This window comes from Salvelinus sp. IW2-2015, unplaced genomic scaffold, assembly GCF_002910315.2.
Source record: "Salvelinus sp. IW2-2015 unplaced genomic scaffold, ASM291031v2 Un_scaffold3039, whole genome shotgun sequence".
NCBI lineage: Eukaryota > Metazoa > Chordata > Actinopteri > Salmoniformes > Salmonidae > Salvelinus > Salvelinus sp. IW2-2015.
The window spans coordinates 38128-65892 of NW_019944331.1; the positions used below are offsets into that span (position 1 = coordinate 38128).

At 44.2% G+C, this 27765-nt stretch overlaps 1 protein-coding gene and 1 long non-coding RNA gene across 2 annotated transcripts; both read right to left on the reverse strand.

The window, feature by feature from the left end:
* Positions 1 to 805: 805 nt before the first annotated feature.
* Positions 806 to 27565, reverse strand: slc41a2b (solute carrier family 41 member 2b). The gene is made up of 11 exons (XM_024142250.2): positions 27372 to 27565; positions 25814 to 26459; positions 25135 to 25242; positions 23047 to 23118; positions 21205 to 21349; positions 20841 to 20987; positions 18800 to 18947; positions 18608 to 18687; positions 16438 to 16569; positions 15994 to 16142; positions 806 to 1217 (listed from the first exon to the last, which is right to left on the reverse strand). The coding sequence occupies exons 2-11, from the start codon at positions 26330 to 26332 to the stop codon at positions 1032 to 1034; spliced, it is 1686 nt and encodes a 561-aa protein (XP_023998018.1). The 5' UTR covers positions 26333 to 26459; positions 27372 to 27565; the 3' UTR covers positions 806 to 1031.
* On the reverse strand, positions 8697 to 15983 carry LOC139025665 (uncharacterized). Its single transcript, XR_011477276.1, has 2 exons — positions 15898 to 15983; positions 8697 to 10256 (listed from the first exon to the last, which is right to left on the reverse strand). It is a non-coding gene; the product is annotated as an uncharacterized lncRNA (long non-coding RNA).
* Positions 27566 to 27765: the final 200 nt, after the last annotated feature.

The window sequence follows — 27765 nt, forward strand, 5'->3', positions numbered from 1 at the left end:
GAAAGAGAAAGAGAAGGAGAAGGAGAGAGAGAGAGAGAGAGAGAGAGAGAGAGAGTGGGGGGGAGAGAGAAGAGAGAGAAAGAGCAAAGAATCAGGTCCCTCGAGAGGTATAAAAATAGCAGGTATCCAATACATTCCTTCGAGTACCGTTAACTGTCACGATCAGGCTGCTGTCCCCAATTCTATTTGTCCTTCCTTGTGATCATGCAAAACAAAACTAAGGGTACAGATGGCCACATGAAACCCCACACAGATAAACAASTGAGGTTCAATCTGTGACTGACCTTAATGAGAGMCTATAYGAAGTGCAYCCAMAGAGMGTGAGATGCATATCGTCTGGGCTGAGAGTAGACTCAGTGCTCTAGTATAGACTATATAAAGCTTTGGACCAGGGGAAGGCAATACTAGTCTGTAACAACAGCATAGTGTGCAGGCTTTTGTTCCATCCCAGCTCTAAGACAGCTGATCCAGCGACTAACCCTGCAAACCCTGGCCCTAGCTGTCCAGGGCCAGTTGTGTACCTCCTGTAACCTGGCCTTTCTCCACCCTGTCTGTCCATGTATCTCCCCTCTGTCAGGACTAAACATTGCAGCCCGTTGATCTCACTAACTGAAGGCTTCCAGCTAAATTTGCAGTGTCCACCGGATATAAGTGACTTGTTGCAATGAAACAACAAAGGTCAAATCTCTTAATAAATTGCACTGTAAGAAGCATATGATTTTTAGAATGCAATGTCATTGGTTGAATGGAAAAAAGAAACCAGATGCAGAGAAATGTCTTTCCAAATAATATCGTTTTTTAAAAATCTTCTAAATGAACATCTGTAGCTCCTCATTGGCTCAATCAGCATATTGTTAAGTGCTACTCTGCCCAATAGGAGAGGCAGAGGAATGTTCCAGCGACCAATAGCTGAGCGAGGCAAACCGCCTAAACGTCAACAACCCCGCAAGGCATAAGAGAAGAAGGGGTAGGGGTTCTGGGTCGGGGTAGAGGCACGGGCGTGACCCCTCCACCAGGGATCAGGGGTCATCTCAGTCACCCACGTCGCTGTCCTGGTCGCCGATGTACCACAGGAATTGGAAGCTGAGGGCCAGGAGAGCAGTGCCCAGGAGGTCGCCCAGGGCGGTCAGGTAGGGGATGGAGAAACTGTCTGGGTCTTTACCACTACGCCACATAGAGTACACCATCCAGTCTGCTATACACAGCAACAGGAACACCTGAGAGAGAGAGACACAGAGAGAGAGAGAGAGAGAGAGAGAGAGTTTAATATACAGAATGAGTTGTGTACATAATGTAAATCTGCACAAGAGAAACAAGTGAGAGAGCTGTTAGGTCTTTAAGCGAACTAACTTTAAGCTATCACACAGCAACACAATTACCATCACACATGTAAATCAAAGTAAGCTATTCCTGATTGCAAAACCCCAATTGTTTGCTATGCAAGACATCACACCACCAATATAAAACAGATGCACACATACGCATGTGATTCACAAAGCACAGTGGCGTCCCACGGAGAAGTTGAAGCGAGGGAGAGAAATTGCGCAAAAATCCACATTACACCTCTTCACAGATATTTTCTAAGAAACACCATGGAAACACAAAGAAAACTGAGCTGAAGAGAGGAATAAGAGAGAGAGAGAGAGAAGCGAGAGCATGGAGAGGAGCGCTGGGCCATTGTGTTTTAGAGAAAAGTAAGTCTGCCAGTGGTTGGTGTTATTCCTGTTTCACTGTCCAAAAAACAAAGAGCTTGAAACACTGCCCACTGCAATTAGCCCGACCAGAGACAGAGGGGCAGTACGACAGCTATACTATAAGGAATAAAACTAAGCATTCGACTGATAACCATATGTAAAGGAAAACAAGGAGAAATCTAATGTTACCGGCAGCAAATACATTATAGGGAAACAGATAATTTCAAACACCAAAATCAAAAGAAGCATATACCAACCACGTCTTGGGATAAAGAGGGAATTATTTGTTTCATAGGTGTGTCTAAATTCCTCGGTCCATCTAGGATTCTAAGAATGATGGCTTGGAGATGTCTGTCTCTATGCAGAACGCGTTAAGTATGGAAACCCCCAAGGGTCACGCGACAAAGTCTATTTGCCTCGTCACACATAGTGGGTAGCGTGCAAAGTAGGTAGCCTGAAATAATACTGACTTTACTCCTTGTGACAGAGCAGTGAATCAAACACTTCCTCTTTCTCTTAAGGCACTCTCTGGTCGTCTCAGTCTATCAAGGGCAATCTTCTTTCCCCTCTGTCCTTTTATTGAGTGTCACTGTCCACCAAATACCCATTCGACACACCCACTCACTCACTCACTCACTCACTCACTCACTCACTCACTCACTCACTCACTCACTCACTCACTCACTCACTCACTCACACGACACAGACAATAAAACAGAAGTTTAAAAACTCTCCCCAAATCGCTTTGTCTAAATACATTTTAGGAGACAATCAACAGACAGACACAACCAGAGAAACACGTCAAACCTCCCTTCCCCTTCCACAGTATTAACTAGAGCCGTCTAATCAATGCAGAGAAGAGAGCAGAGGAGAAGACTCTCCAGAATGGAACCAGACACTGTTTGATGTCCTGCGGCTGGATGGGAGCCTGCATCAGTCCTTTATCTCCATCTTTCTAATTAGACAGATTTACACAGGAAACGCATTGAATGTGTTTGGTCTAAAGTGAGTGTCTGTAAATGAGTTTGTTTTCAAGTGTGTGCTTTGAATACATTTGCTTTGAAAACGAACAGAAACATACCCATCTAATACCTCTTTCTCCCTGCCATCCCTTTTCACATCAGCCAATTCTGGCTAGACAGTACTTTGTCCTTCCTGGAGCACATAACCAAGTTGCAGGCTAAGGTTACATCTAGGTTTTCTGCATCGTAATCACTCCTCCTTCACCCCATCTGCCAAACTAACCTTGATTCAGATGAGCATCCTACCCATGCTAGATTACGGAGACGTAATATACAGATCGGCCAGTAACGGTGCTCGAGTGGCTAGATGTTCTTTACCATTCGGCCATCAGATTTGCACAAATGCTCCTTACAGGACACATCACTGTGATCTACACTCCACTGTTAACTGGCCATCTCTTCACACTCAACGCAAGATCCACTGGTTGATGCTCATTTATAAAAACTCCACAGGTCTCACTCCCACTATCTGAGATACCCTTTATCCTCTGCATACAACACCTGGTTTTCCAGTCACATTCTGTTCAAGGTCCCCAAAGCTAACACATCCCTGGGTCGCTCCTCTTTCCAGTTCGCTGCAGCTAGCGACTGGAACGAGCTGCAAAACACTTAAACTGGATAGTTGGAGACTCATTGACATTTGTTTTGTGTGATGTGCTTTGTCTCTGCCATTTCTGTAATTCGTGCTGTTTTCTGCTCTTAGGGTTTGTGCCAGGTTGTGTTGTTGCCATAGGTCTCCCTTCAAGTGTCTTCCATCTGTGTTGTCCGTCTTGTCTTTAAAAAAAAAAATGTTTATCCAGGCCCCTGCCCCACAGGAGGCCTCTTGCCGGGCCGTCATTGTAAATAAGAATTTGTTCTTAAATGGACAGGCCTGGTAAAATTAGCAGCACTTCTGGTACAGAACTTTGACCAGATTAGGACATGGTAAGAAATTAGGAGATGGGTCGACAGATATACAGTAGATTCTGACTCAAATCTACTTATTTATTTGACAGGGACAGTGTGCATGAATCAAGATTTCATGGTCAACATCAATTTAAAAGTGCCAGAGTTAGCAACAAAGCTAATTTCCAACTGTAGTACTCAATATCAGCATGATCAAATTCAGGCCAATAAGAGGGCCTACCACAACACAACAGGTCTCTCAGTATGACAGCGGTGAAGGTCAAGACGCTCCTCTGTCCCATCTCAATTACACACTAACATTTCAAATTCCGTGTTTAGCTAGTGTCGTGGAAATTACCACCAGGGACACCTGAAGTCAATCTTAAATTAATCATTCTTTATTAAATCAGAAAGCTGGAGAGGTTCCAACAAACTTAATGCACCAAGTAGTACTTGGTCTGTCAGGAGCTCCGCCGGGGCAGTCCAGTTAGTTCTCTTATATACTGCTTACACAAACAAGTTACAGTACATTCGAACCCCTTCCCTTTTTACATTACAGCCTTATTCTAAAATGTATAACTTTTTTTTTTTGCCTACAAAATCTATACACAATACCCCATAAATGACAAAGCAAAAACTGGTTGACATTCAAATTATTATATATATTTTTTTAAAGAGGCACACACCTGTCTATATAGAAGGTCCCACAGTTGACAGTGCATGTCAGAGCAAAAACCAAGCCACGAGGTCGAAGTAATTGTCCGTAGAGCGTACAATCATTCTTAAATCAAAGAAGTTTGGAACCACCAAGACTCTTCCTAGAGTTGTCCACCCACTCAAACTGAGCTATCGGGGGAGAAGGGGCATGGTCAGGGAGGCGACCCAGAACACGACGGTCACTCTGACACAGCTCTAGAGTTCCTCTGTGGAGATGGGAGAGTGGCCAGACCACCAATCAGGCCTTTATGGTAGTGGCCAGACAGAAGCCACTCCTCAGTAAAAAGGCACATGACAGCTAGCATGATGGTGGCAGCATCATGCTGTGGGGATGTTTTTCAGCGGCAGGGACTGTGAGACTATTCAAGATTGAGGGAAAGATGAACGGTGCAAAGTACAGAGAGATCCTCGATGAAAACCTGCTCCAGAGCGCTCAGGACCTCAGACTAGGGCGAAGGTTCACCTTCCAACAGGACAACGACCCTAAACCAAGACAACACAGGAGTGGCTTCGGGACAAGTCTCTGAATGTTCACGAGTKGGCCAGCCAGAGCCCAGACTTGAACCCGATCGAACATCTCTGAAGAGACCTGAAAATAGCTATGCAGCGACGCTCCCCATCCAACCTGGCAGAGTTTGAGAGGATCTGCAGAGAAGAATGGGAGAAACTGCCCAAATACAGGTGTGCCAAGCTTGTAGTGTAATATCCAAGACGACTCGATGCTGCATTCCTCTGCCAAAGGTACTTCAAAGTACCGAGTAAAGAGTCTGAATACTTATACAAAAGTAATAGAGTTCTTTTGTTTTTAATACATTTGCAAACATTTCTAAAAACCTGTTTTTGCTTTGTCATTATGGGAAATTGTGTGTAGATGGATGAGGAAACAAAATAGTGGAAAAAGTCAAGGGGTCTGAATACTTACCGAATGCACTGTATATTTGCATGATTTAGCTTATTAGTTATTCATAATTAACGTTTGGTTCCTGCATGTGTCTGGCAACATCTCCTATCTTAACTTATAGAACATATTCTGGGTGTTCTGCCAAAAGGTCTGAGGAGGGGGTCATGACCGTCTCCCCCTCATATCTCTACCCAGCACCTACAGGAACCAATGATTGTATGAGACAAGAGCACATTGCAAGGATCTATCTGTTCAGAGAACAACATTTTCCTTCACTCTAGTGATCTACTTTGATCTAACGAACTGTGGAAGACATTGATGATCCTGGATGGGCTCTCTGTACTTTTCGTGTCAGGCTTGAAAGGTGGGAAAGGCACAGCCGGAATTGCATGATGCCATCTCTGAAACCACTGAAGCCCCATTTAAAGAATCCTACCAAGGAAAGTGTGGGAAAGCAAGGAGATTTCTCTAAAGTAGAGGGAGACGGGATAGAGGTTGAATTCTAAGAGAGAACACACAGTTCTTAGTAGATGCAGAGTCGAGTGCAGCAGCTGAAGGTGTGAGTGTGTACTGGGGTTAGAGAGTGAGAGTGAGAGAGGGAGGCTGTTGACTGGGGAATAACACCCTGAGCAAACACAGCAGGGGGAACTTTCCACTCCTCAGAGAGAGAACAGCCTGAACAGGGACTGTACACTGGGGCTGCTCACAAGCAAGGGAACACGTTCATTTACATGGCCACAGAACATAACATTAGACCAGCAAGTTCGAATTCCACTGTCCTCTCTGTAGCGGAGTGCAGAGATACATGTTCTCAGACAAACAGGGTCTTTTTTACTTATAGCAGGCATGGCGGGGGGGGGGGGGGGGGATAACTGCATTACATGTAATTAAAATAAATCCTACTTTATTTAAGATTAATTGAAACAAACTTTTCATGTGACAGAGAGAGAGATATTACCAGATATCCTTATTAAAGGGCCTTTAAAATAGTAATTTTTCACACTGCCTTCTCTTCACGACTGACAYTTAGTTATGACATTAAAAATCATATTGGGTGATTGAAAGGGGTGATGATCAGARGGGCAGAGTTTTCCCCACKTATATTATTACTCGGGCAGAAGTATGGATAGAGTTCCTCAGCTCTCCTAASAGTCCCCACACACAGATCACTGTGAACACTGATCTCAGACCAGTCTCTGGTGTCTGGAGGGGTGCAGAGGGATGGGAAGCTCTGGAGGAGGTCCTCAGTGTTAAGTTCATGTTTTAAGTATCCCTATASTTCTGTTATTACGGGGCTATCACTCAGTCAAGAGTGCGCCTGCGCAGGGAGTCTTGTCATTGATGGACTTAGCCTTGAGTGTAATGGCTACCTTTGAGTGTGTTCATACGGTATAGTAAACTTTGTTAAACTGGAACCTTGTCGTTGTGTCATTCGAGTTAACACTCAGTGTGAGAGAGCTGCTCCAGCTCAGTGCTTCTCCTCTGTAGATCAGTGATTTCCTGCTCCAGCTCTTTAATGAGCCCTTCAGCCTGCCTCTCCCCTCAATCACCTCAATGAGCTCAGTCTGGATTCTCTCAATGAAGCGCACCAGAGCAGTGAAGACCTGCACACTGTGAAATCTCTCTCTCTCTTGCGGAGATCTACTGAGTGTTTGATCTCCTGAACCTTCCTCAGTCTCTMCTGGATCATCTACTRAACCTCTGCCCCAGTCTTCCCCAGTTTAGCCTTCCTCTCTCCATACTCTTCCTCTAGAGGGACAGTGTCATGAGGTCTGCTTTCAAGCACATGACACAAACACACGTCTGGTCAATTCTACAGAACAGCTCCAGGAGTCTGTCGTGCTTCTTACACATCCTGTATTCCAGGTTCTCCATAGGGTTGATCAGAGGTCTGACACACCAGACAGGACTTCAGGGCCTTGAGCTTCTTCCCAGTGCAGAAGTCACAGGACACTTCTCCTGGATTGGCAGGGGACTCATCTTTACCTCTGACTCTCATCTTCTTAAAATGCATCTACAACCTCTCTGAATGTTATGTTGACACAAAGCTCAGGTTCTCTGTGGAACTTATCCTTACATAAATGACACTGGTACAGGCCATTGGTATCCCAGCATCCTCTGATACAGGCCTTGCAGAAGTTGTGTCCACATGGAATAGAGTGGCTCAGTGAACACATCCAGACAGACAGGGAAAAATATAAACTAATCCTCTAAAGGTTGACCATTTCAGTTATAAAAAGGCTTTAACCAAATACACATGTTCAAAATATAACAAAATAGGAGAAGCCATGTTCATGGCAAAGTTCACTTGATCTTGTCCAGGTAAAACATTGAGTGTATCTGTTGGTGTTGATGCTGTTCTTACTGCCCTTAGAGAACCACAGGAATAAAAGACACTGCGTAGTTGTAAAGAGATTTCTGAAGAACTGGGAAGTTTAGTTTCGTGTCTGATATAGAAGCATCTCCACTTTACTTTTACTTCAGCATAGTGACGTCAATAGCCCCCTCTTTGCCGGTCTGTCTGCTTATGGCTGCTCTCAAAAGGAACATGCAGGTAACTGCCAAAATAAAAGGAAACGCTTGAGTAAATGAGGGATACAAAGTATATTGAAAGTAGGTGCTTCCACACAGGTGTGGAATTAACATCACATCTGCATAGGGTCATGTATAAAAATGCTGGTCAGGCCCAGTTGCACATTATTTTGTCTACCATGGCTAGAAGAGATCTCAGTGACTTTGAAAGAGGGATGATTGTTGGGGCACGTTTGGCAGGAGCTTCACTGACGAAGACTGCTCAACTTGCTGATGTTTCACGATATGCCAAGGCCTTCTCAGTCATCAGATCTCAACCCAATTTAACACTTACGGGAGATTCTGGAGTGGCACCTGAGGCAGTGTTTTCCACCACCACCAAATTATGCAATTTCTTGTGGAAGAATGGTTTCGCATCCCTCTAATAGAGTTCCAGACGGTTGTAGAATCCCTGCCAAAGTGCACTGAAGCTGWTCTGGCGGCTCAACGCCCTATTAAGACAATATGTTAGCGTTTCCTTTATTTTGCCAGTTACCTGAAATTAATCTTTACACAGAGTTAAACTCTCAATCGCCATTTGTTTTCCTCTAATCTACTGGAAAATGTATATTACATAGCCTCCTGTTCATACATCTCAGTGCTAGTAAGGTTAAACCTATCAGCAGTGGTCATAGTTCACCTTTCATTGGTATAGTTGCAATACCCTCTTTTGGGAAGCATGTCTGTGCACTTTCTTTCAAGTCCCCTCCAAGGACTACCAGGACACAACTCAGACTATTGCACGAAGGCACCATCCCATCTCTGACACCAGAGTTACAGGGTGAAGTAGTAAAGACATGGAAGACAACGCAAGAGATGTTTCATCCCGTCTTAGCACTAGCACAATAGGACACCAGACCATAGACTACAAGGGCTAAGTAAATAAAATACAAAAAAAAAACAGGCTCTTCTATAAACATTTTATTTAGGAACAATTTAATCAAACTGTTCTTATTTAATTGACATTACATTAATACTTGCTTTATTTTCCTAATAAGAGTGACAGAAAGAAACCATTAAATATAAAAAAATATGAATTTGTGTCATTTCATTTAGCTTCCTGTAATGGATGACAATCTGAGTCTGAGGTTAAAGGGGGCTGAACATGGAACCCACAACCCTGGCGTTGCAAGCACCATGCTCTACCAGCTGAGCCACACGGAACCATTTAGCCTCGGTTTCAATTCTCCTCATTAGGAATGACGACTGAACGAGATGTGTTTTAGAGGCAAGCTTTGGGTGTCTCGTGTATACGTTTCTGTGTGTGTGTGTGTTCGAACGTGGGAAGTGTTTGTACTTTCACACTGTCGCACAGTACAAAGCTATAGGCACTCACTGTTTTAGATAGCTTGAAACAGTCTAACAAGGTCTTGTGTCTGGAAGTAGCCTAGACTGGCAAGCRAGCTAGTCAACTTCTTTCACAGATTACAGTGCATTGAGAAAGTATTCAAACCCATTGACTTATTCCACATTTTGTTGTGTTACAGCCCGAATTCAAAATGTATTAAATCTCTCTCTCACCCATCTACACACAATAGCCCATAATRACAAAGTGAAAACATGTTTTTAGAAAATGTAGCTAATTTATTGAAAATTAAATACAGAAATATCTMATTTACATARGTATTCACACCCCTGAGTAAATACTTTGTAGAAGCACCTTTGGCTGCGATTACAGCTGTGAGTCTTTCGGGGTAAGTCTCTAAGAGCTTTGCCAACTGGATTGTACAATATCTGCTCATTATTCTTTGTAAAAKTCTTCAAGCTCTGTCAAGTTGATTGTTGATCATTGCTAGACAGCCATTTTCAAGTCTTGCCATAGATTTTCAAGCCTATTTAAGCCAAAMCTGTAACTAAGCCACTCAGGAACATTCAATGTCATCTTGGTAAGCAACCCGTGTAGATTTGGCCTTGTGTTTTAGGTTATTGTTCTGACRAARGGTGAATGTCTTCCAGTGTCTGTTGGAAAGGTTTTCCCTCTTGGATTTTGCCTGCGCTTATAGCTMTATTCWGTTTATTTTTAACCTAAAACACTGCATAGTTCTTGCCGATGACAAGCATACCCATAACATGATGCAACCACCACCATGTTTGAAAATATAAAGAGTAGTACTCAGTGATGTGCTGTGTTGGATTGGCCCCAAACATAACGCTTTGTATTCAGTACAAAAAGTTAATTTGTTTGCCACATTTTTTGCAGTTTGACTTCAGTGCCTTATTGCAAACAGGATGTATGTACAGGCTTCCTTCCTTTCACTCTGTCATTTAGGTTTAAAACTTTTGAGTAACTACAATGTTGATCCATCCTCAGTTCTCTCATATCACAACCATTAACCTTTAACTGTTTTAAAACCACCATTGGTCCCACGGTGAAATCCCTGAGCAGTTTCCTTCCTCTTTGGCAACCGAGTTAGACAGGATGCCTGTATCTTKGTAGTGACCAGTAGCGGTGAGTGGGTAAAATCACTGGGGAAGCCAAGTCAGAAACAAAAGCCATATTACAACATGTGTTGTGATAATTTAGTTGTTTTCTCTATAACCTGTTAGTTCATATGCCTTGCCACCGTGATATATAGGCCTAAGGCCGAGACAATAAGACACAGCGGCAGAATAAATTCAACCGCACCTTTTTTCATCACAAAACCAGAGCGCCATCTCTGTCCAGTGAAGTCCAAAAAGCATATTGCATGTAACAAACAGTTAAATGACCTACAGAATGCTCAAGCAAGTTAATATTTCCAACATTTTCTGACCACTAAACAACCGTTGATTTAGAACCACACAGAGTTACCGCAAGTTGCAAAGGAAACAGGAGCTGCCTCCACTATTTCAACTTTAACATTTCAACATAATCACCTATACTTAGTCTAATACAGTGACAAATAAAATATACCAAAAACAATTTAGTCCAACAAAGCTGGATGTGGCTGTCCATGGTGTGGCTAAATATGATGCGGATGTCCTAGGTTCTGATTTCTGTATGTATGCATGCCAAGCATCATGTCTGGAGGAAACCTGGMACCATCCCTACGGTGAAGCATGGTGGTGGCAGCATCATGCTGTGTGGATGTTTAGCRGTGGCAGGGACTGGGAGACTAGTCAGGATCGAGGGAAAGATGAATGGAGCAAAGTACAGAGAGATCCTTGATGAAAACCTGATCAAGAGCACTCAGGACCTCAGACTGGGGAAACGGTTCACCTTCCAACAGGACAACGACCCTAAGCACACAGYCAAGACAAAGCAGGAGTGGCTTCGGGACATGTCTCTGAATGTCCTTGAGTGGCCCAGCCAGAGCCCAGATTTGAACCAGATCAAACATCTCCGGAGAGAACTGAAAATAGCTATGCAGTGACGCTCCCCATCCAACCTGACAGAGCTTGAGAGGATCTGCAGAGAAGAATGGGAGAAACTGCCCAAATACAGGTGTGCCAAGCTTGGAGCGTAATACCTAAGAAGACTCGAGGCTGTAATCACTGCCAAAGCTGCTTCAACAAAGTACTGAGTAAAGGGTCTGAATACTTATGTAAATGTGATATTTCAGTTTATGGGGTATTGTGTGTAGATTGATGAGGGACATTTAATCCATTTAGGAATAAGGCTGTAATGTAACAAAATGTGGAAAAATAAAAGGGGTTGAATACTTTCCGAATGCACTGTAGGTGTAGCCTATAGTTATCGGCTTAGTTGATGGCCCTTAACTCTGACAACTAACGTTATCACAACAGAACTAGTAGGCCTAGCTAATGTTAGCGAACGTGAATGAAATAAATATGACATTACACTTACTCGTTTAGGCTTACTCAACTTTTATGCTCTAAATTGACTCCTTAAAATAATTTAATCTGGCAAGAGTCACCCACAGAGGTTGCCACTGCTGCGCTGCAGTAGGGAAGTCGAATTTATCACTTCCGTTGTTTGGCTGTGCCCATAGCAATGTTTGAAAATGAGGTGGATAGTTGCAACACCCTCCTTTGGGAAGCATGCCTATGCACCTTCTTTCAAGTCCTCTCCCAGGACAACCACGGCAAACCTCTCCCTTTTGAAACAAAGGCACTATCCCATCTCTGACACAAGTTACTGGATGAAGTAGTAAAGAAATGGAAAGCAATGTGAGGACTTACCACTAGCCCAATGGGAGACCACAACCCCAGACTAAGTATCAAGTTCYCCTGATTCAAGCTACTTTAAAGTATATAATTCCTATAAATAGCAGAGAGAAAGAGAGAAGTCCTCATAGCCACTCTCTTTCACAGGGGACAATGGCATTACATGTAAATATGGAAAAGAAATAACCTAGAAACCATTTTCTATAAGCCTTTTATTAAGGAATTATTTATTACAACATTTTAGGAGTGGGGATACATTTACTGCTTTGATTTTTCATAATAACAATGAGAGAGACTAGATATCATTAAGGAGTATAAGGACATAAACAACCATTTGTGAGGGGTAGAGTTTTCACCATCATCATTAAGACAGGGGCAGAAAAATGGATAGAGTTTATCAGTGAAGGTGCAGCCAGTGAAAGAGTAGATAAGAGACCTGGCCTCCACATCATAAAAGAAGACCTGACCCTCCTCATAATCCACAAACACCCCCACCTTCTGGGGCTTCTCTCTCAGGGAGAGCAGGACACTGGGTTTAGCAAGAGCCTCGTATTCTCCATTCCTCAGCCACAGAGCCAAGTATCAATTCTCAGCACTCAGTGTGATATCCCCCTTCCTGTTGATGGACTCTCTGGCCACTCCTAAATCCCACTTAGTCTTTCCTTTAACCATCACCTCATAGTAAAATCTCCCTGAGGACAAGCCCTACTGTCCCAATACATAGACAACAAGATTGAACCTAACTGGCTTGTCTGGGAGATCCTGCTCTGTGATTCCATCTCTCACCTGTTTCCCATCCTCAGACATGATGAGATTGGCATGTGCTGTATCAGGATCCAGAGTCACATCCACTGCATACTGCTGAATCCTCTTCAGTTTGACTTCAAGCAGCTTCTCCATCTCTTTATTCAGTGACTCCTCCAGTTGAGACAGCTTTCCTAACAGTCCCCACACACAGATCACTGTGAACACTGATCTCAGACCAGTCTCTGGTGTCTGGAGGGGTGCGAGGGATGGGAAGCTCTGGAGGAGGTGAGGTGGTCCTCAGTGTGTGTGAGAGCTGCTCCACCTCAGTGCTTCTCCTCTGTAGCTCAGTGATTTCTGCTCCAGCTCTTTAATGAGCCCTTCAGCCTGCCTCTCTGCTGCTTTCTGCTTCTCCTCAATCATCAATGAGCTCAGCCTGGCTTCTCTCAATGGAGCGCACCAGAGCAGTGAAGACCTGTACACTGTCTGATATCTCTCTCTCTGCCTCTCTCTTGCTGAGATCTACTGAGTGTTTGATCTCCTGAACCTTCTGCAGTCTCTCCTGGATCATCTGCTGCACTTTGCCTCGGCCTTCCCCAGTTGAGCTTTCTCTCCATACTCTTCCTCTAGAGGGACAGAGTCAGAATCATGTGGTCTGCTTTCAAGCACAAGACACAAAGAAACATCTGGTCAGTCCTACAGAACAGCTCCAGGAGTCGCTCGTGCTTCTTACACATCCTGTCTTCCAGGTTCTCCACAGGGTTGATTAGCTTGTGTCTCTAAGGCTGGGACTCTCTGATGAGTCTCCAGGTGAGTCTCACAGTAAGAGGTCTGACACACCAGACAGGACTTCGGGGCCTTGAGCTTCTTCCCAGTRCAGAAGTCACAGGACACTTCTCCAGGCTTGGCAGGGGACTCATCTTTACCTCTGACTCATCTTCTTAAAATTCTCTACAACCTCTCTGAACATTRTGTTGACATGAAGCTCAGGTTTTCTGTAGAAAATCTCCTTACATAATGGACACTGGCACCGGTCATTGGTATCCCAGTATCCACTGATACAGGCCTTGAGAAGTTGTGTCCACATGAAATGGTGACCGGCTCAGTGAACACATCCAGACAGATAGAGCACAGGAACTGCTCTTCAAACAGGAGACTGCTGGAGGTGGCCATATCKAGACAGACACCAAAGGTGAAACCATAAAGCATTTCCTGGACTCAGTTGGCTCTCTATATTAAAAATAACCAACTCAATAAAGGATTCAGAGTTGTCAGGCAAGCCAGACATGATTYTGACCAATCTTTAGTATTTAAATATTTGAAAAGGCACCAACCCGTTTTACTACTTAATTGTGAAAAAGACCATGTTTAACAAGTGATCATGCTACGGTATGAAGTTTGTTATTACTTGTCCAGGTAAACTTTTTTTTTTTATAACTCACCTGTGTTGATGTTGACTGTTATTAAAATTCCTAGATTAATAAGATGCTCACAGAGATCGAACGCAGCGTAGTTGTGTAGCAAGACTTCTGACGAGGAGTAGGGTTTCTGTGCCTGATACAAGTCTCTTCACTTTACTTTCACTTCAGCAAAGTGTGGTTTGCTTATTGCCTCTTAAAAAGGTACAGAGCTAAAATATTCACACGCCACTGAACACTAAAACAGTAGTTCCCAACCTGTTTTGGTTACTGTACCACCAACCAAATTTTGCTCTGCCCAGAGTACCTCTGAATTACCACATGTGCATTTTACCAGTTGGCCTATGGTGTCATGAGTATTCTCAACTACCCCCTGTGGATAGGCCAAGTACCCCTGGTTGGGAACCACTGCTCTAAAACAACCACTGCTCTCCTCGATTATCTCTTCTCAATCTGTTAATACTTCAATAATGTTATAGGCTGTATCACATCCGGCCGTCATTGGGAGTCCCATAGGGTGGCGCACAACTGGCCCAGCGTCGTCCGGGTTTGGCCAGGGTAGGGCTTCAAGGGCGGGGTAGGCCGTCAAGGGCGGCAGGTAGCCTAGTGGTTAGAGCGTTGGACTAGAAACCGAAAGGTTGCAAGATTGAATCCCCRAGCYGACAAGGTAAAAATCTGTCATTCTGCCGCTGAACAAKGCAGTTAACCCACTGTTCCTAGGCCGTCATTGAAAATAAGAATTTGTTCTCAACTGACTTAACTAGTTAAATAAAGGTAAACATTTTTTATTTTTTTTAATAAGAATGTTCTTAATTAACTTGCCTAGTTAAAAAAAAATATAATAATCATATACCCTCCTGCTCATAGTACCGTAGTGTTTAAAGTCTCACTAGACTTGCCTAGTTAAAAAAAAATATAATAATCATATACCCTCCTGCTCATAGTACCGTAGTGTTTAAAGTCTCACTAGAAGTTGAAGAGAAATGGCAACTAACATATGTCTTCCTTCCTATAAAGACCAGTTGTAGTGAGTAAACATGGACCCCAGACTATCATAAGCTAATTTCCACGGAATCAAGACTTCCAGGATGGCAGTTAGGCCTTGCTGTKTACAACAAACCACTTTAAAGATAGAGGCGGAGAGCAAATGCACACCTAGAAAATACCAMACATTCCAGACAGTCGTGGCATGCCATGGCACACCTATAGTAAAAGCACCATAGTAAAAGAGTCTTTGCTTCCATAAATCGATCCTAATGCCATCAAAGCGGTAAAACACACAAGTCAGACTTCTTCAGGGATAAAACCACAGAGCTCTAGGAATGCTTAGGATACACACATTTCTACATTTACATTTTAGTCATTTAGCAAACGCTTTTATCCAGAGCGATCTACAGGAGCAATTAGGGTTAAGTACCTTGCTCAAGGGCACGTCGRCAGATTTTTCACCTAGTCGGGCTTGGGGATTCAAACCAGCCACCTTTCTAGTTACTGGCCCAACGTTCTTAACCGCTAGGCTATCTGCCGCACCCGATTTTCCTTCAAAAGTCACTTTGTAAGGAGCACTCTCATCTCAAGTTGACGTTCATCATGCGTGTGGTTCATTTATGTTTAAGCGTTTTGAAAGCAGAGTGAAAAAGGGTCTCTGAACGCAGCTCGCTTGTGATAGTGTCACAATAATAGCGGTGTCTCGCAAAATAACAGCTTTTAATAGAAAGTAATGTCAGCCAGTGAAATTTCAAGCTYAGATGAAGGTCACAGTTGGAAAAGGAACTTGCAGGCTATGGATAGTTTGCAAAGGAACTATCCCCTACCACCCCATCGCACACACCACTGACCTGTAAGAGGGCGGCAGCCAGGTAGACGGTCATGAAGATAGGCGTCAGGGTGGTGTGGCCGCTCTTCATCAGGTGGATGGTNCACACACCACTGACCTGTAAGAGGGCGGCAGCCAGGTAGACGGTCATGAAGATAGGCGTCAGGGTGGTGTGGCCGCTCTTCATCAGGTGGATGGTGTACAAGAAGATCAGGTGACCCGGGAGCACCAATAGGAGCAGCACCTGGGCCGAACGGTGATTGGCTCCTGAGAGAGAGGAGACGAGAGGAGTTGGAACTGTGCAATTGAGTCTAACAATAGAACAGATGCTAAGACAGTCCCTAACCTGTGTATCTGTCAGCCTAAACACTGACTGGGGATAATTATGGGGTAGTGACTTAACATAGTACCTTCTGCAGCACCTACTGTACAATTTATGTATTCAAATCACAGCGAGAGGGACGAGAAATCTCTCTATGCTAAGCAATCTGTCCTGTAGAATGCCCCGTTTAAAACAGATCACATTTCCACAGTTTAAGTGAGTATTGGTTAGGTGCTTTACCTGTGCCATAGAAGGTGCGGCAAGGGTAGTAGCAGCCTTTGGCTTCCTCTGGTACCTCCCCAGGAGCACTGTGGAAATGAAGGTGAGTGGAGATACGGCTAGACTGGATGGCTACCAGGTTCCCCCCAATACCTGGAGAACAGACAGAACAGGCAGGCTTAGGGCTCGCGCTGACTGGAGGCAGCTGAGTATAGAACAGAAGCGAGGGTTAGAGAGAAATGCGAGGACCCAGATTTGTATCCTTCCCTAAACAGTTGATGCCTTCCAGCCACAGATCTGAGATAAGACAACCTCTCCCTCCAAAGAGCAGGGATGTACTGTAGTTTCTGTCATATTACTTTCACATATCAAGTCCTTCCAGATTCATTAGGACAGAGGGAAGGGTGTGAGTTTTGGTTTGGAATGCAGTCTTCTCAACCAGAAGGAGCATGAGACAGCAGTGATGCATCGCCACAGTCGGAGACATAATTAATACATATTACTGTGTGGGAAAACTGCATTACGGAGAGAGAGAGAAGGGGAAAAAACGTTAGAGGTGGGTATAGACAAAGACAGGGAAAGTAGGGGGAAAGAGATAAAAGGAGAAAGGGGGGAGAAAGAGGATTTTTTAAAATTAAAAGACTGACAGCATGCCCCATCTAATACTGCTCAGCTTCCTCATATAKATTGTAATTTGTATCAAGCAGAGGAACATTGCTCTTGAGAACAGCAGGACAATGCAATTTATATCCACACACACACAGGTGACTCAGAGTAGTCTAGCCACGCAGCACGGCTCATGTAGAAACACTCACAGCTTCCAGGTGGGCAGACCAGACAACCACTCCAACCCAAAATAGTGYATGAGACACAACACTGRCAGAAAGTAGAGGAGAGAGGATGTGGTCAGTGAGACAGAAAGGGACAGAAAGAGTTTGGGCATTCCAAAGAGTACCCAGAGAGGCACAGTACCAAAAGGGTTGTGTTTTGGAGAGGGGTATATTTTGTGGTAGCTGGGCTCATCTCCCTTCCTGTGCTTGTTATCCTGATCAGGCAGGCCTAAATGAGAACAGACACCTCTGCTTGCCCAGAGATTATGGCCACTTAATTCAATCTTTGCTGCCTCTCCACTGACATTTAACTACTCCATGGTGCGGCTAATAGCATGCCCCCCCCCCCCTCACGCCTCCCCCCACCGTCTCTCTCCAATCGTATTCCTTTCCCCCCTCTTCATCCCTCACACTCCTCCCTGCCTAATCACCCCTTACACCTTCTCATTCCACCACATTCCTCACTTTATTGCACCTCTCATCCAACTCCAGTCCACCACTCAATCCCTCTTCTCCCTCTCCTCCAGAGGTCTGGGGAGTATGGTGGTTCCACCTCAACAGGGGGGCTAGCTGCTGTAATTTGGGTCACTGGGTCTGACAGAGGGAGGGTAGACCACAGGGGGGTCCCGTCTCCCACTATCTCCCGCCCATCGGAGTAGTTCTGGGACAACAGACCTGTCTGCATGCCTCTCCTTGTCTCATCTCCCCATTTTCATTTCTCATTCCAGTCTCCTTTCTCTCTCCCATCCTTCCATTCCCCCAATTCCCTCTCCTTTACCAGCTTCACTCATCTCCTCTTATATTCTCTCTCTAGTTTTGAAGAGAGGAACTGTGCATGTTCAGAGTGAAAGGCTCAGTCTAGTCATCTCCTCCCTATACGATAGTAACCAGCTCTATGTGTTGTAAATCACAGATAGTTACAGGGTTGGTGAGGAAACCTCCCTTTTCCAGCCCCAGAGTCATTTGTCTGTGTGGTCCACACACTTCCCAGATCACCCAGCCATTTCCTGATTTGTAGACATCTCAGCAGTAACATAGATCAGAGCACACAGTCTCCCTTTCATCGAGTTAAATGTCTCTCATTAACAATGTTTAATTAAAAGCTGATCTCCGGTTGTCAAAATGCCAGCAACAGCCTTGGCAACGGTCCCCCGGTAAGGATGGGAGGAGGTTGACAGTAGCAGTGATACAGAGACAGACGTTTGCATTTAGTCCATTACTCACTATTTTTCTAACTACGAAGTTTGAATGTAAATTCATTCAAATTGGTGCACATTGTAAACCACATTGTAAACCCACAYAGTGTCAGTCACATTGTAAACCCACACAGTGTCTAATCAGTCAGTGATATTGCGTCTCACCGTTAATGACAGGGGTGTACACCACGATGCCAGCCAGGTTCGGGTCAGACACGGTTTTGTCCAAGATGAGTCCTCCGATACTGCAAAGCACAGAACATTCACACGCAAAAAATTTTGTATTATTCTCATCATGTGAATGTACAAGTCTGTTGCTATTTCTCTATGACAGTGAGTGAGAGCATCCACACACACCTGCTGATGACCATGGCTGTGATGACAGGCTCCCAGCCGGAGTAGAGCAGGGTGCGGCTGGCCGGGTGTTTGGAGGAGATCACCATCCACACTGGAGTCAGAGACAGGAAGAAGGCACACACCAGGGACGACACGTACGGGTGAGAGTCTACACAGAGACAAACAGAGAGGGAGAGAACGACAAATCAAATTGTATTTATCACATGTGCCGAATACAACTGGTTCAGACTTTACAGTGAAAAGCTTGCTTAAGAACCTTTCCCAATGACGCAGAATGTTAAACTAACACAAAAGGAATAAAATACCTGGGACAAGATCAAAATTGGGGAGAAAAAGGGGGTACTTTTTAAAATAACAATACACAAGCATATATACAGGGAGTAGCAGTACCAGATCAATGTGCAGAGGTAGATATGTACATTAAAGGAGACAGAGAAACAGACAGACAGAGAGACAGAGGAAAAGGGAGGATTCAAAACAGATGTAATCCCCAGTGAACCTTCTGGTGAGAGTTACAACAACAAAACAACAAACACCATTTATCAGCTTCAGCTGCATGAGGATTGACAGAGTAGGGGAGAAGATACTGTCCCTCCTCTCCCCAGGAAAGACAGCATGACACAGAGCAGGGAGCAAGAAAACAACAGAGATTCATAACAAACCAAAGAAGTGCTGTATTTGTGACTCAGTACAGTAGCTACAGAACAGGACATATCTAACTCATCACTCACTATCAAGACATTATCCTTGGATGGGTCTACTTTATACAGAAATTTGCATGCGCACACACACTTCGTCTTTGGCCAAACTCTAATGAATATTACAGCACTAAATCAGAGTCATGTTGGAGAATAGAGAAGGGGAAAACACCTGCTTAGTGCCTAGTAGTGAGATATGTAACTCCATCATCCCCGTCTCCTTACGAGATGTTCGTCTCACCATGATCCCATTCCACACACTTAATGGCCCTCATCATCAACCCCCTGAAGACAGATATAAAACCCAGAGAAGGGAGCTATATGTAGTCACAGTGGGTAGAATTGGGTAATAGTCCCAGTCATGATGACACAGGTATACCCACCAGTCCCTGGGTTTAGGCTTGACTCTGGGTGTCACTGTGGTTCACCATTCCCTTGCCACGTTTCAGCTTTAGGTCTTAAAATAAATGTTTGCAGTAGTCAACCGTGGCACGTGGCCTTGGGTATATATACAGTCTCCTGGATATCTCTGTACACCATCAGGCTAAAATGACTAACTTTAGCTGTGAGTAAACTGCACATTAGTCCAATTAGGCAGAACACCGCGGACRGGACGGACAAGGCTGGCCCTTACAACAGAGACACTGTCCTCTGTGGTAACATCCCAAATGGCACCCTATTCTCCATGTAGTGCACTACTTTTGACCAGGGCCCATAGGGAAAAGAGTGCCATTTGGAACACAGCCTGTCCTACACCACCAGGCAAGGCCAGACAGATTTACTGAGCTGGTATGAACTCTTCTATTAAATTATCTCAGAGGTTTTACTGTAGCCTTTCATAGATTTTGAGTCTCTGGTGATGAATGGTTGTTTCATAGGGCTCAGACACGTCAAGGTTAGTAAAATACACTTTCCAAAGGAAACGCTTGCTGGTCCACTCTGTGTTGAGTAATGTAACGCGAGGAAGCGTGTGTGAGGCTGGGCATCCCACATATTAAATATGGACTATGGAGTGTGAGAAGGAGAAAAGAGAGGGAAAGAGAGGGAGAGAAAGATATGGTCTGTTCTGATTAATTACCACTAAAGACACAAAAAATAACAGCGTAAGAGTGCCATCTAGTGGTTGAAAGATGCAGTCTGATTCCAAATGGACCATTTCTTTACACTGTTGGCCAGATTTACTGAGCATTTTCACCTTTTTTCAAGAGGAAATAAAACAAACAGAGGAAGGATGAAGTGAAGGATTGTGAACTCAATATAGAGGGTAAAAAATAATAATTGTTGACTGGTTTTGCATCTTATTTCCATCTGGAAGTATCCAGTGCAAACCCTCCTCCTCTCACCCAGGCAGTTGTAGAGTCCCTGGCTGATCCAGGCCAGGATGGCCAGGGTGATGAGGTCACCGAAGCTGGCGGCGATGGGTGTAGCCACGTTGTCGGGGTTGATGCCCGTCTTCTTGGAGCCCACGATCACCCCCACCATGATGAAGCCTGGGGTTCAGACGGTACAGAGGTCAGGGCGCCATGCCTGCACATACCTCAAACTTCCATGTGTGTTTGCTACTAATATATAGCATGAGACCCATCAGCAGTAGGTGATAATATGTTGGGCTGTGACTGTTTGATTGTCTGACTGCGCACATTCCATATCAGAGTACATGTGTGTGTCCTTATCTATCTGTGTGTGTGTGTGTGTGTGTGTCTGTACCCTGCAGCATAGAGGCAATGAAGGCAGTGGCCACGCTGGCAGAGCAGAGCAGCACGGCATGACTCATCTGGAACTTCCCCTCTGGGATCCAACCCAGAACCACTGCCGCCACTGCTGCCAGGAAGCCTACTACTGTAGCCTGTACCTAGAAAGAGAGAGAGGATGACAGAGGGAGAAGGAATATAGGGAATGAGAGAAAGGGAGAGGTGTGGGGGCAGTGTTAACAGGAATAACATAAACCTGTTTTTCTAACAATGTTTTCCTTTTATATGATACACTATCAACATTGAAGACACTTCGTCAAGGGGCCAATAAACACTGTGTGCTTGAACACTATCAGTCACTCAGTCAATAATTACCAGAAGTACTAACCAGAAGTACACATACTACGCAGCTAGGGAGATAAGAGCACAAATCCAACACTGCTCGCCAATGTTCCCTCTAAGATGAACACGGGCGCGCAGCTCCCCCGGCACGAATATTAGCTTATAGAGAAGCATGAGATTGCTCTAGAAAGTTGAGTGAAGTTCAGTGTTCACCAAGGCATTCCTAGTTGATCGCCAAAGATTTCTGTGAAAAAATAACAATGATAAAGCTTTGTGTTCCTAATTTTATAAATATTTAGTCTCGGGCTGTTTGGCATTAGGTGCACCTGATTCAGCTGCCTTGCGCGCCGGGTAGGTGAACTGTTGCCATTTTGAACCAATTAATGTGTCTGGCGAGCCCAGAGAGAAAGTCAAGTGCACTATATGCCTACTGCTGGCCAATCGGATTGCTCAAATTACCGTGTTTGCAGTAACGTAGCAGGCATAAAAGAAAGCTACAGCAAAGTTGATCAAGTTAATAAGCCATAAAATGTGTGTTCTTCCTATTCCCACTCAGCGCTACAACAATACCTGCAGAAGTAATGAATGAGTAGGAAAGTGTATCATAGGTTTGCGTTGTTGTTATTATTAGCGGCTTGGGTCTTTTTTAATATCCAGGAATATTTCACCTTCTCTGTTCATAGGAGTAACAACATGAATGTGTGCATGTGGCAGAAATAATACGGTTTTGCTGTCAGCTGGAAGACGTTCTCCTTTTTGGTCAGGATCAGTGGAGGAAAGGGAAAGAGGGATGTTTGGCCTGAACAACAATGCATTAGCAGGGCAATTCAAGTAAAGCCAAAATGCGGTGATAATGTTTTGGGCCTATAGCTTACTGCACAAACCTCATTGCTACAGTAGTGTTTTTAATTGGTTCTTACGTCTTTTATGTCATGTTTAAAAAAAATCTGAGCGGTAGATCTCAGCTTGCATTTTTACWTTTTTTGTCTTTAAGGAGCAGTGTTGTATTTTGAGACAGGCTTGAATAAGCTAAGTAGCTAATAGCCAAAGGGTAGCATCATTTGTCTGATTCTCTGTAATAATGGTATGGGAATAATAATACATTTTAATTTGTAAAGTGGTTTCTTGCGAACAAACAAACACAACACTTTCAGTCACCTCCCTTTCAGACGGACAAGTGAATAAACAGTTTAATGTCAAGCCCTGTATGTTTTTCTCCAAAAGTCACATGGAATGTAGGCCTACATTGAACACCACACATTGGCTGCTACTGCAGGCTGAATGATAGAACAGCTATTTCCATGTTAAAATGTTATGGGATGCATTGTCTCCATTGTTTTTTTATGGTAAGTCACTCTAAAGCGGGTACAGCCTCAGGTGTTTACAGTAAACATGCGCTGGAAGTTGCACTAAATTTTCACAACGTTCAAGTTTGCGCTGAAATTTGCTCGGTGACAAAAACAAATTCAGGGAACATTGCTGCTCGCTATGAAGCTGACAGTGTGTGTGTGTTTACCTGTTTTAACGCCAGGTTTCCTATGATCAGATTCCACTTCTCTATGGGAGAATCCATCTTCCCCACATTCACCTGCACAGTGAGACCACAACCAGCAACTCAACTCATTCAATATTCACTTTAATCTCCTACTCAAATAGCCTGCCCAAAAAACAGATTAATAACTACTTTGAACAGTTTGCAGGAACCGCTAATCAGATTACAAACTAATATGATTAAACTAAACACAATGTTCAATTGAGTGCATTGTTCCAGATGGGAAGGTTTGTGACTGTTCCTGTTTTCTTAGCAAAAGTATGCAGAGCTTAGCAGTTTTGAGTTTAGTGAACAGGGAGTGAGCTGAGGGAACAAGTGAAACACAACACTGAGTTTCTCTGTGTGAGACCGAACAGAATGATGTGAATGTGTATCTGTGAGGAAAGAGGCAGGGGAGGAATGGGCCAAACTGAACAAAGAGAGAATTCTGTCCCATCACCTCATCAACTTCTCCGACCCCACATCATTTCAATAGGGGGAGAAAGGGAGGGAGGAAAAAAGTAAGGAAGCAAGATGGGAGAACCAGAGTGTAATGGTGTGTGAGAGAGTGTAGAGACGGGCGAGCGAGAGAGAAATAGAAAGAGAGAAAGTGAGATATGTTAGAGATTAAATATGGTGAAGTGAGGTTGTTTTCTTTGCAATTATATGACCAGTTTTACACTAGGCAGAGAGTGAACCAAAGGTCAGAATCTAAAAAACTATTGCTGGACAGAACAGTCTACCAATCTACTATTGCCTTCAAGACAATAGTTATTTTCTATAAATCCCTCTAAACCCTCTCCCCCCCTCTCTCAGTCTTTTGCCCTCTTCCTTCAAATCTCTCTCGCTCTGAGCTTGTTTGCACTCTAAGATCGAGGTGGAGTGTCAAATTTGCCATCAAACTGCCTGTTCACTGTTCTGTCTGCAGCCCATCCCTTTAGTGGAAACAGCACCTCCCTTCTCTCTGCAGGGAAAGGAGGTAGGGTCTGGGAAACCATTACATTTACATTTACATTTAAGTCATTTAGCAGACGCTCTTATCCAGAGCGACTTACAAATTGGTGCATTCACCTTATGATATCCAGTGGAACAACCACTTTACAATAGTGCATCTAACTCTTTTAAGGGGGGGGGGGGTTAGAACCATTTACTTTATCCTATCCTAGGTATTCCTTAAAGAGGTGGGGTTTCAGGTGTCTCCGGAAGGTGGTGATTGACTCCGCTGACCTGGCGTCGTGAGGGAGTTTGTTCCACCATTGGGGTGCCAGAGCAGCGAACAGTTTTGACTGGGCTGAGCGGGAACTGTACTTCCTCAGAGGTAGGGAGGCGAGCAGGCCAGAACCATGACATGGGGAACTAGACAGACCGCTACCTCAGCAGATTTCGCTCATAAATCCCTTAGACTTAGATCCTGGGGTGAGAGGCTATTCTACAGCAGTGGACACAACTCCACAGACTAATAGCTTAACTCATAACCATATCTTAACATGGTAAAGAAGCATGGAAGTTTCAAAGGGGCACCAGGCAAAATAGATTATATAAGATAGTAAAGATTAGCATTTTCCTTAGGGGTGGTAGCCTACTAAGGAAGTTGTGTCTTTGTAAGGTACACCCTGTTCCTAACCATCTCATTTCACCTGATATATGGCCTACCAGACATGGCCTATGGAGGATCACAACAAAAGCCTATAAAGACAAGCCCAGGCATGACAACAGCAAGCATGATACATCACTTTAGTCTGCATGGCCTCAGGTAAAACTAGACATTACCACTATGTATAACCAACGTCATCCATATAACCATAACTACATGTTACATATCTACTATGTCTGATGGTCTTTAATCCTCAAACTAATGACGTCATAACTTCTAAACCAGGAAGCCATCTTGATATACATCTCAAACAGGTTTTGTAAGAGAAGCGGAGACTCTCAAATAGCTGTGGTGCAGTAGAGCAAGCGGAAGAGCATGTGTGAGTGTGTTATATCCAGAATGTGCAAAAACGTATTGATGGTGTCTGTGTGCAGAAGTGTGTTTGACAGTATTTAAAAGACGTCGTGTGTGTGTCTTACCGCAGTGGATAGTCTGGATGCGAGGGTCATCTCCAGGTTGCCCTTCAGGCCCAGCAGAGCCGGAACCAGGATGAAGATCTCTGTAATGTACTTAAAGGCATCCCAGTGCTGGGTGAGGGGAGGGGAGAGAGAGAGAGAGAGAGAAAAAGAGGATGAGGGGGAGAGAGAAAAAGAGAGAAGGAGAGGAGACAGCAATATTAGACATGTCATTGTTATTAATAGTTTATTGTTGGCTACTGGCTAGTATAGAGCAGATGGGAGCTTACATTTGTTCATTGTCAGCTTGTCTGAATTAGAAAGTTGTCCCCATTCAAATATTCACATTCTACCTTCAAATTCAAACGTTCTATCAAGAAGTAGATAAGGCAAACTGCCGTAGCTTCCAGTCGTAGGTTCCTTCCTAGTAGCCTATCCCTAATAGTATTTGCTGAGTGGCTATGAGAATCCCTTTAACAATTTAATATCAATAGACAGATATCCCTTTATTACCTCCCTTGAAAGCTCTTACAGCCATTTACTCTGGACTACACATGAAATGGAGTCATAAGTAAACAATATAAACTAATTGAATTAAACTGTGCCAAATCCATCTCCTCTACCTAATTGAACTTCACATGCACTAGTCCACACCCCAGTCTCACCAGGACCTATGCTCTACCATCCCCCATCCCAGTCTCACCTGTACTATGTCCAGCACCATCCCTGCTGACACCGTGCCGAACCCAGCCAGCAGGAAAGGCACCACGATCTGCAGCGCCATGGCCAGGGGTGACTCCTTGGGCATGTTCCGTGTGGGGGGCCTCTGACTCTCCTCTTCCTCCTTCTCCTCTGCATCGCCCTCCTCCCCTGAGAGTGTCCCCTCAGGGAGCATGGGCTCAGTCTCAGAGTACCGCACATCCCCACCGTCTGACAGGCTAACGGACGTCCGCGCTACCCGGTCCGAGTGCCGGCGCACCTCCAGGTGAGGGGGGTCAGGCCGGTAGCCGTTCCCATCAGGTTTGGGCCCCAGGTCGGCCATGGCCAGACCACGCTCCTCCTGGAGCTTGGTGTATCCCGTAGGGACCATGGTTTGGAACAGAGAGGGGATCCACCCGGTAGGCACTGGCTTCAGAGAGAGACTGCTCCAGCCACTGGCGGCTCCACTCATACGCACCGCAAGGCTAGGGCCCAGAGAATCACCCAGTGTGTGGATGTTCATGCTAAGCACTGCTGCTGATGGGTCCACAATGTCTCATCTCCATTCATCCAGGCTGGGGCACTGTGAAAGAGGGCAGGCTGGGCTGGTTAAAAGGGAAGAGGGGCATCCATGTCCACTACGATCAGCCCTGTGGAGACCAACCAAGGAGAAAGACTTGAAACACTGTTCTCTCCGGCTCATGCAAGCAACACAAACACAAATAATAGGCTAGCTATTCTCCTGGGGCAAAGGCAAACCACATTTMATTTCAAACATTAGCCTACATTGCTTGTTTTGGTGCTGTTATGTTCAGAACGACCCTGAGGCGAAGGAGGGGAGGAGCTGTCTACACAATGCATGCTGAGTAATAACCCACTATCTGGTTGCTTTCAGGTAGGCCTATTGTATGTCTGTTTGAATGKCTCTAAAAACCTGCACAGATATATCAAAGTGCTGTCTATGATTTTATTGATTTTAAATGATATAGCATAAACTCTGCTTATGACCAAGTCATGAAACAGTGAAATATAGTGAAATACATAAGCATCGGTTGCTTCTCTGGCCAATGTAATTCAACACAACATTTCTCCTCAGATAAATTGACATTTTGGAAAATGTAGCAAGCTATGCCATTTGGATAGTTCCATAATATAGTATTGTTTTTACATTGACTAGGCCCATATGGCATCAGCAACAGACGGCTGAGGTGTTGGAACGCCGTATATCTGTCAGTCTAGTCAGAACCAGGCTAAAAGCTCTCACTAAGTTACTCTAAGCCTTGCGTCTTGATGGATAGATATTTTCTAACAACTTACAACAATTGAATGGGTAGCAAACTGGAAAGCGAAATTGATAAGGAAGTGAAGAATAACTGCGTTATCACGCTTTTAAATATGATATATATATATWWWTTTTTTTACTGTTATCACATTTATGTCAACATTTTCTTCTGGCAATGCAATCTAGCTACATAAGCATATTGGATGCTAGCGCGAGCTAACATAACTGGCTAGTACCTCCAAGCTAGCTAAACAAACAGGGGAAAAGAAAAAAACCTTACCTATACAGGGGAAATGCGCTGAAATGAATTACATGTATCGGGAAGTTGATATTAATTTAGTCTGTTTTATTCTCTTTTTTTTGTTCGTGTCCGTGTTTCGGATTTTTCAGAAGGATGTCCGTTTCCTTCTTGACAGCAAGCCCGTCGCGTCAAAGGAAAAGTGCCACACAGACTAGTACGCAGGCGCAGAACACACCTGGTAGGTTACAACTGTGAGTTAACCAGGAATTGCAGGGGCCGTTAGTTGTGTCCTTATATAATAAATGTAGAACATTTACGTATAGGACATCAAATAGGCACTGAATCCTATGGTTAGGACCAAGAAATGTGAAATATGAATTCACACATTTTGATAGTTTGTGATTTTGCATTGATGCGCTTTTTACAAAACAGC

Excerpts from the sequence above, each read along its gene's own strand:
- slc41a2b (XM_024142250.2), bottom strand. The coding sequence starts at position 26,332 with ATGAACATCCACACACTGGGTGATTCTCTGGGCCCTAGCCTTGCGGTG. Across the intron at positions 18,688-18,799 it reads ACAGCCATGGTCATCAGCAG|TATCGGAGGACTCATCTTGG; the intron begins GTGTGTGTGGAT and ends TGTGCTTTGCAG. Across the intron at positions 16,570-18,607 it reads GTACACCCCTGTCATTAACG|GTATTGGGGGGAACCTGGTA; the intron begins GTGAGACGCAAT and ends TCTGTTCTCCAG.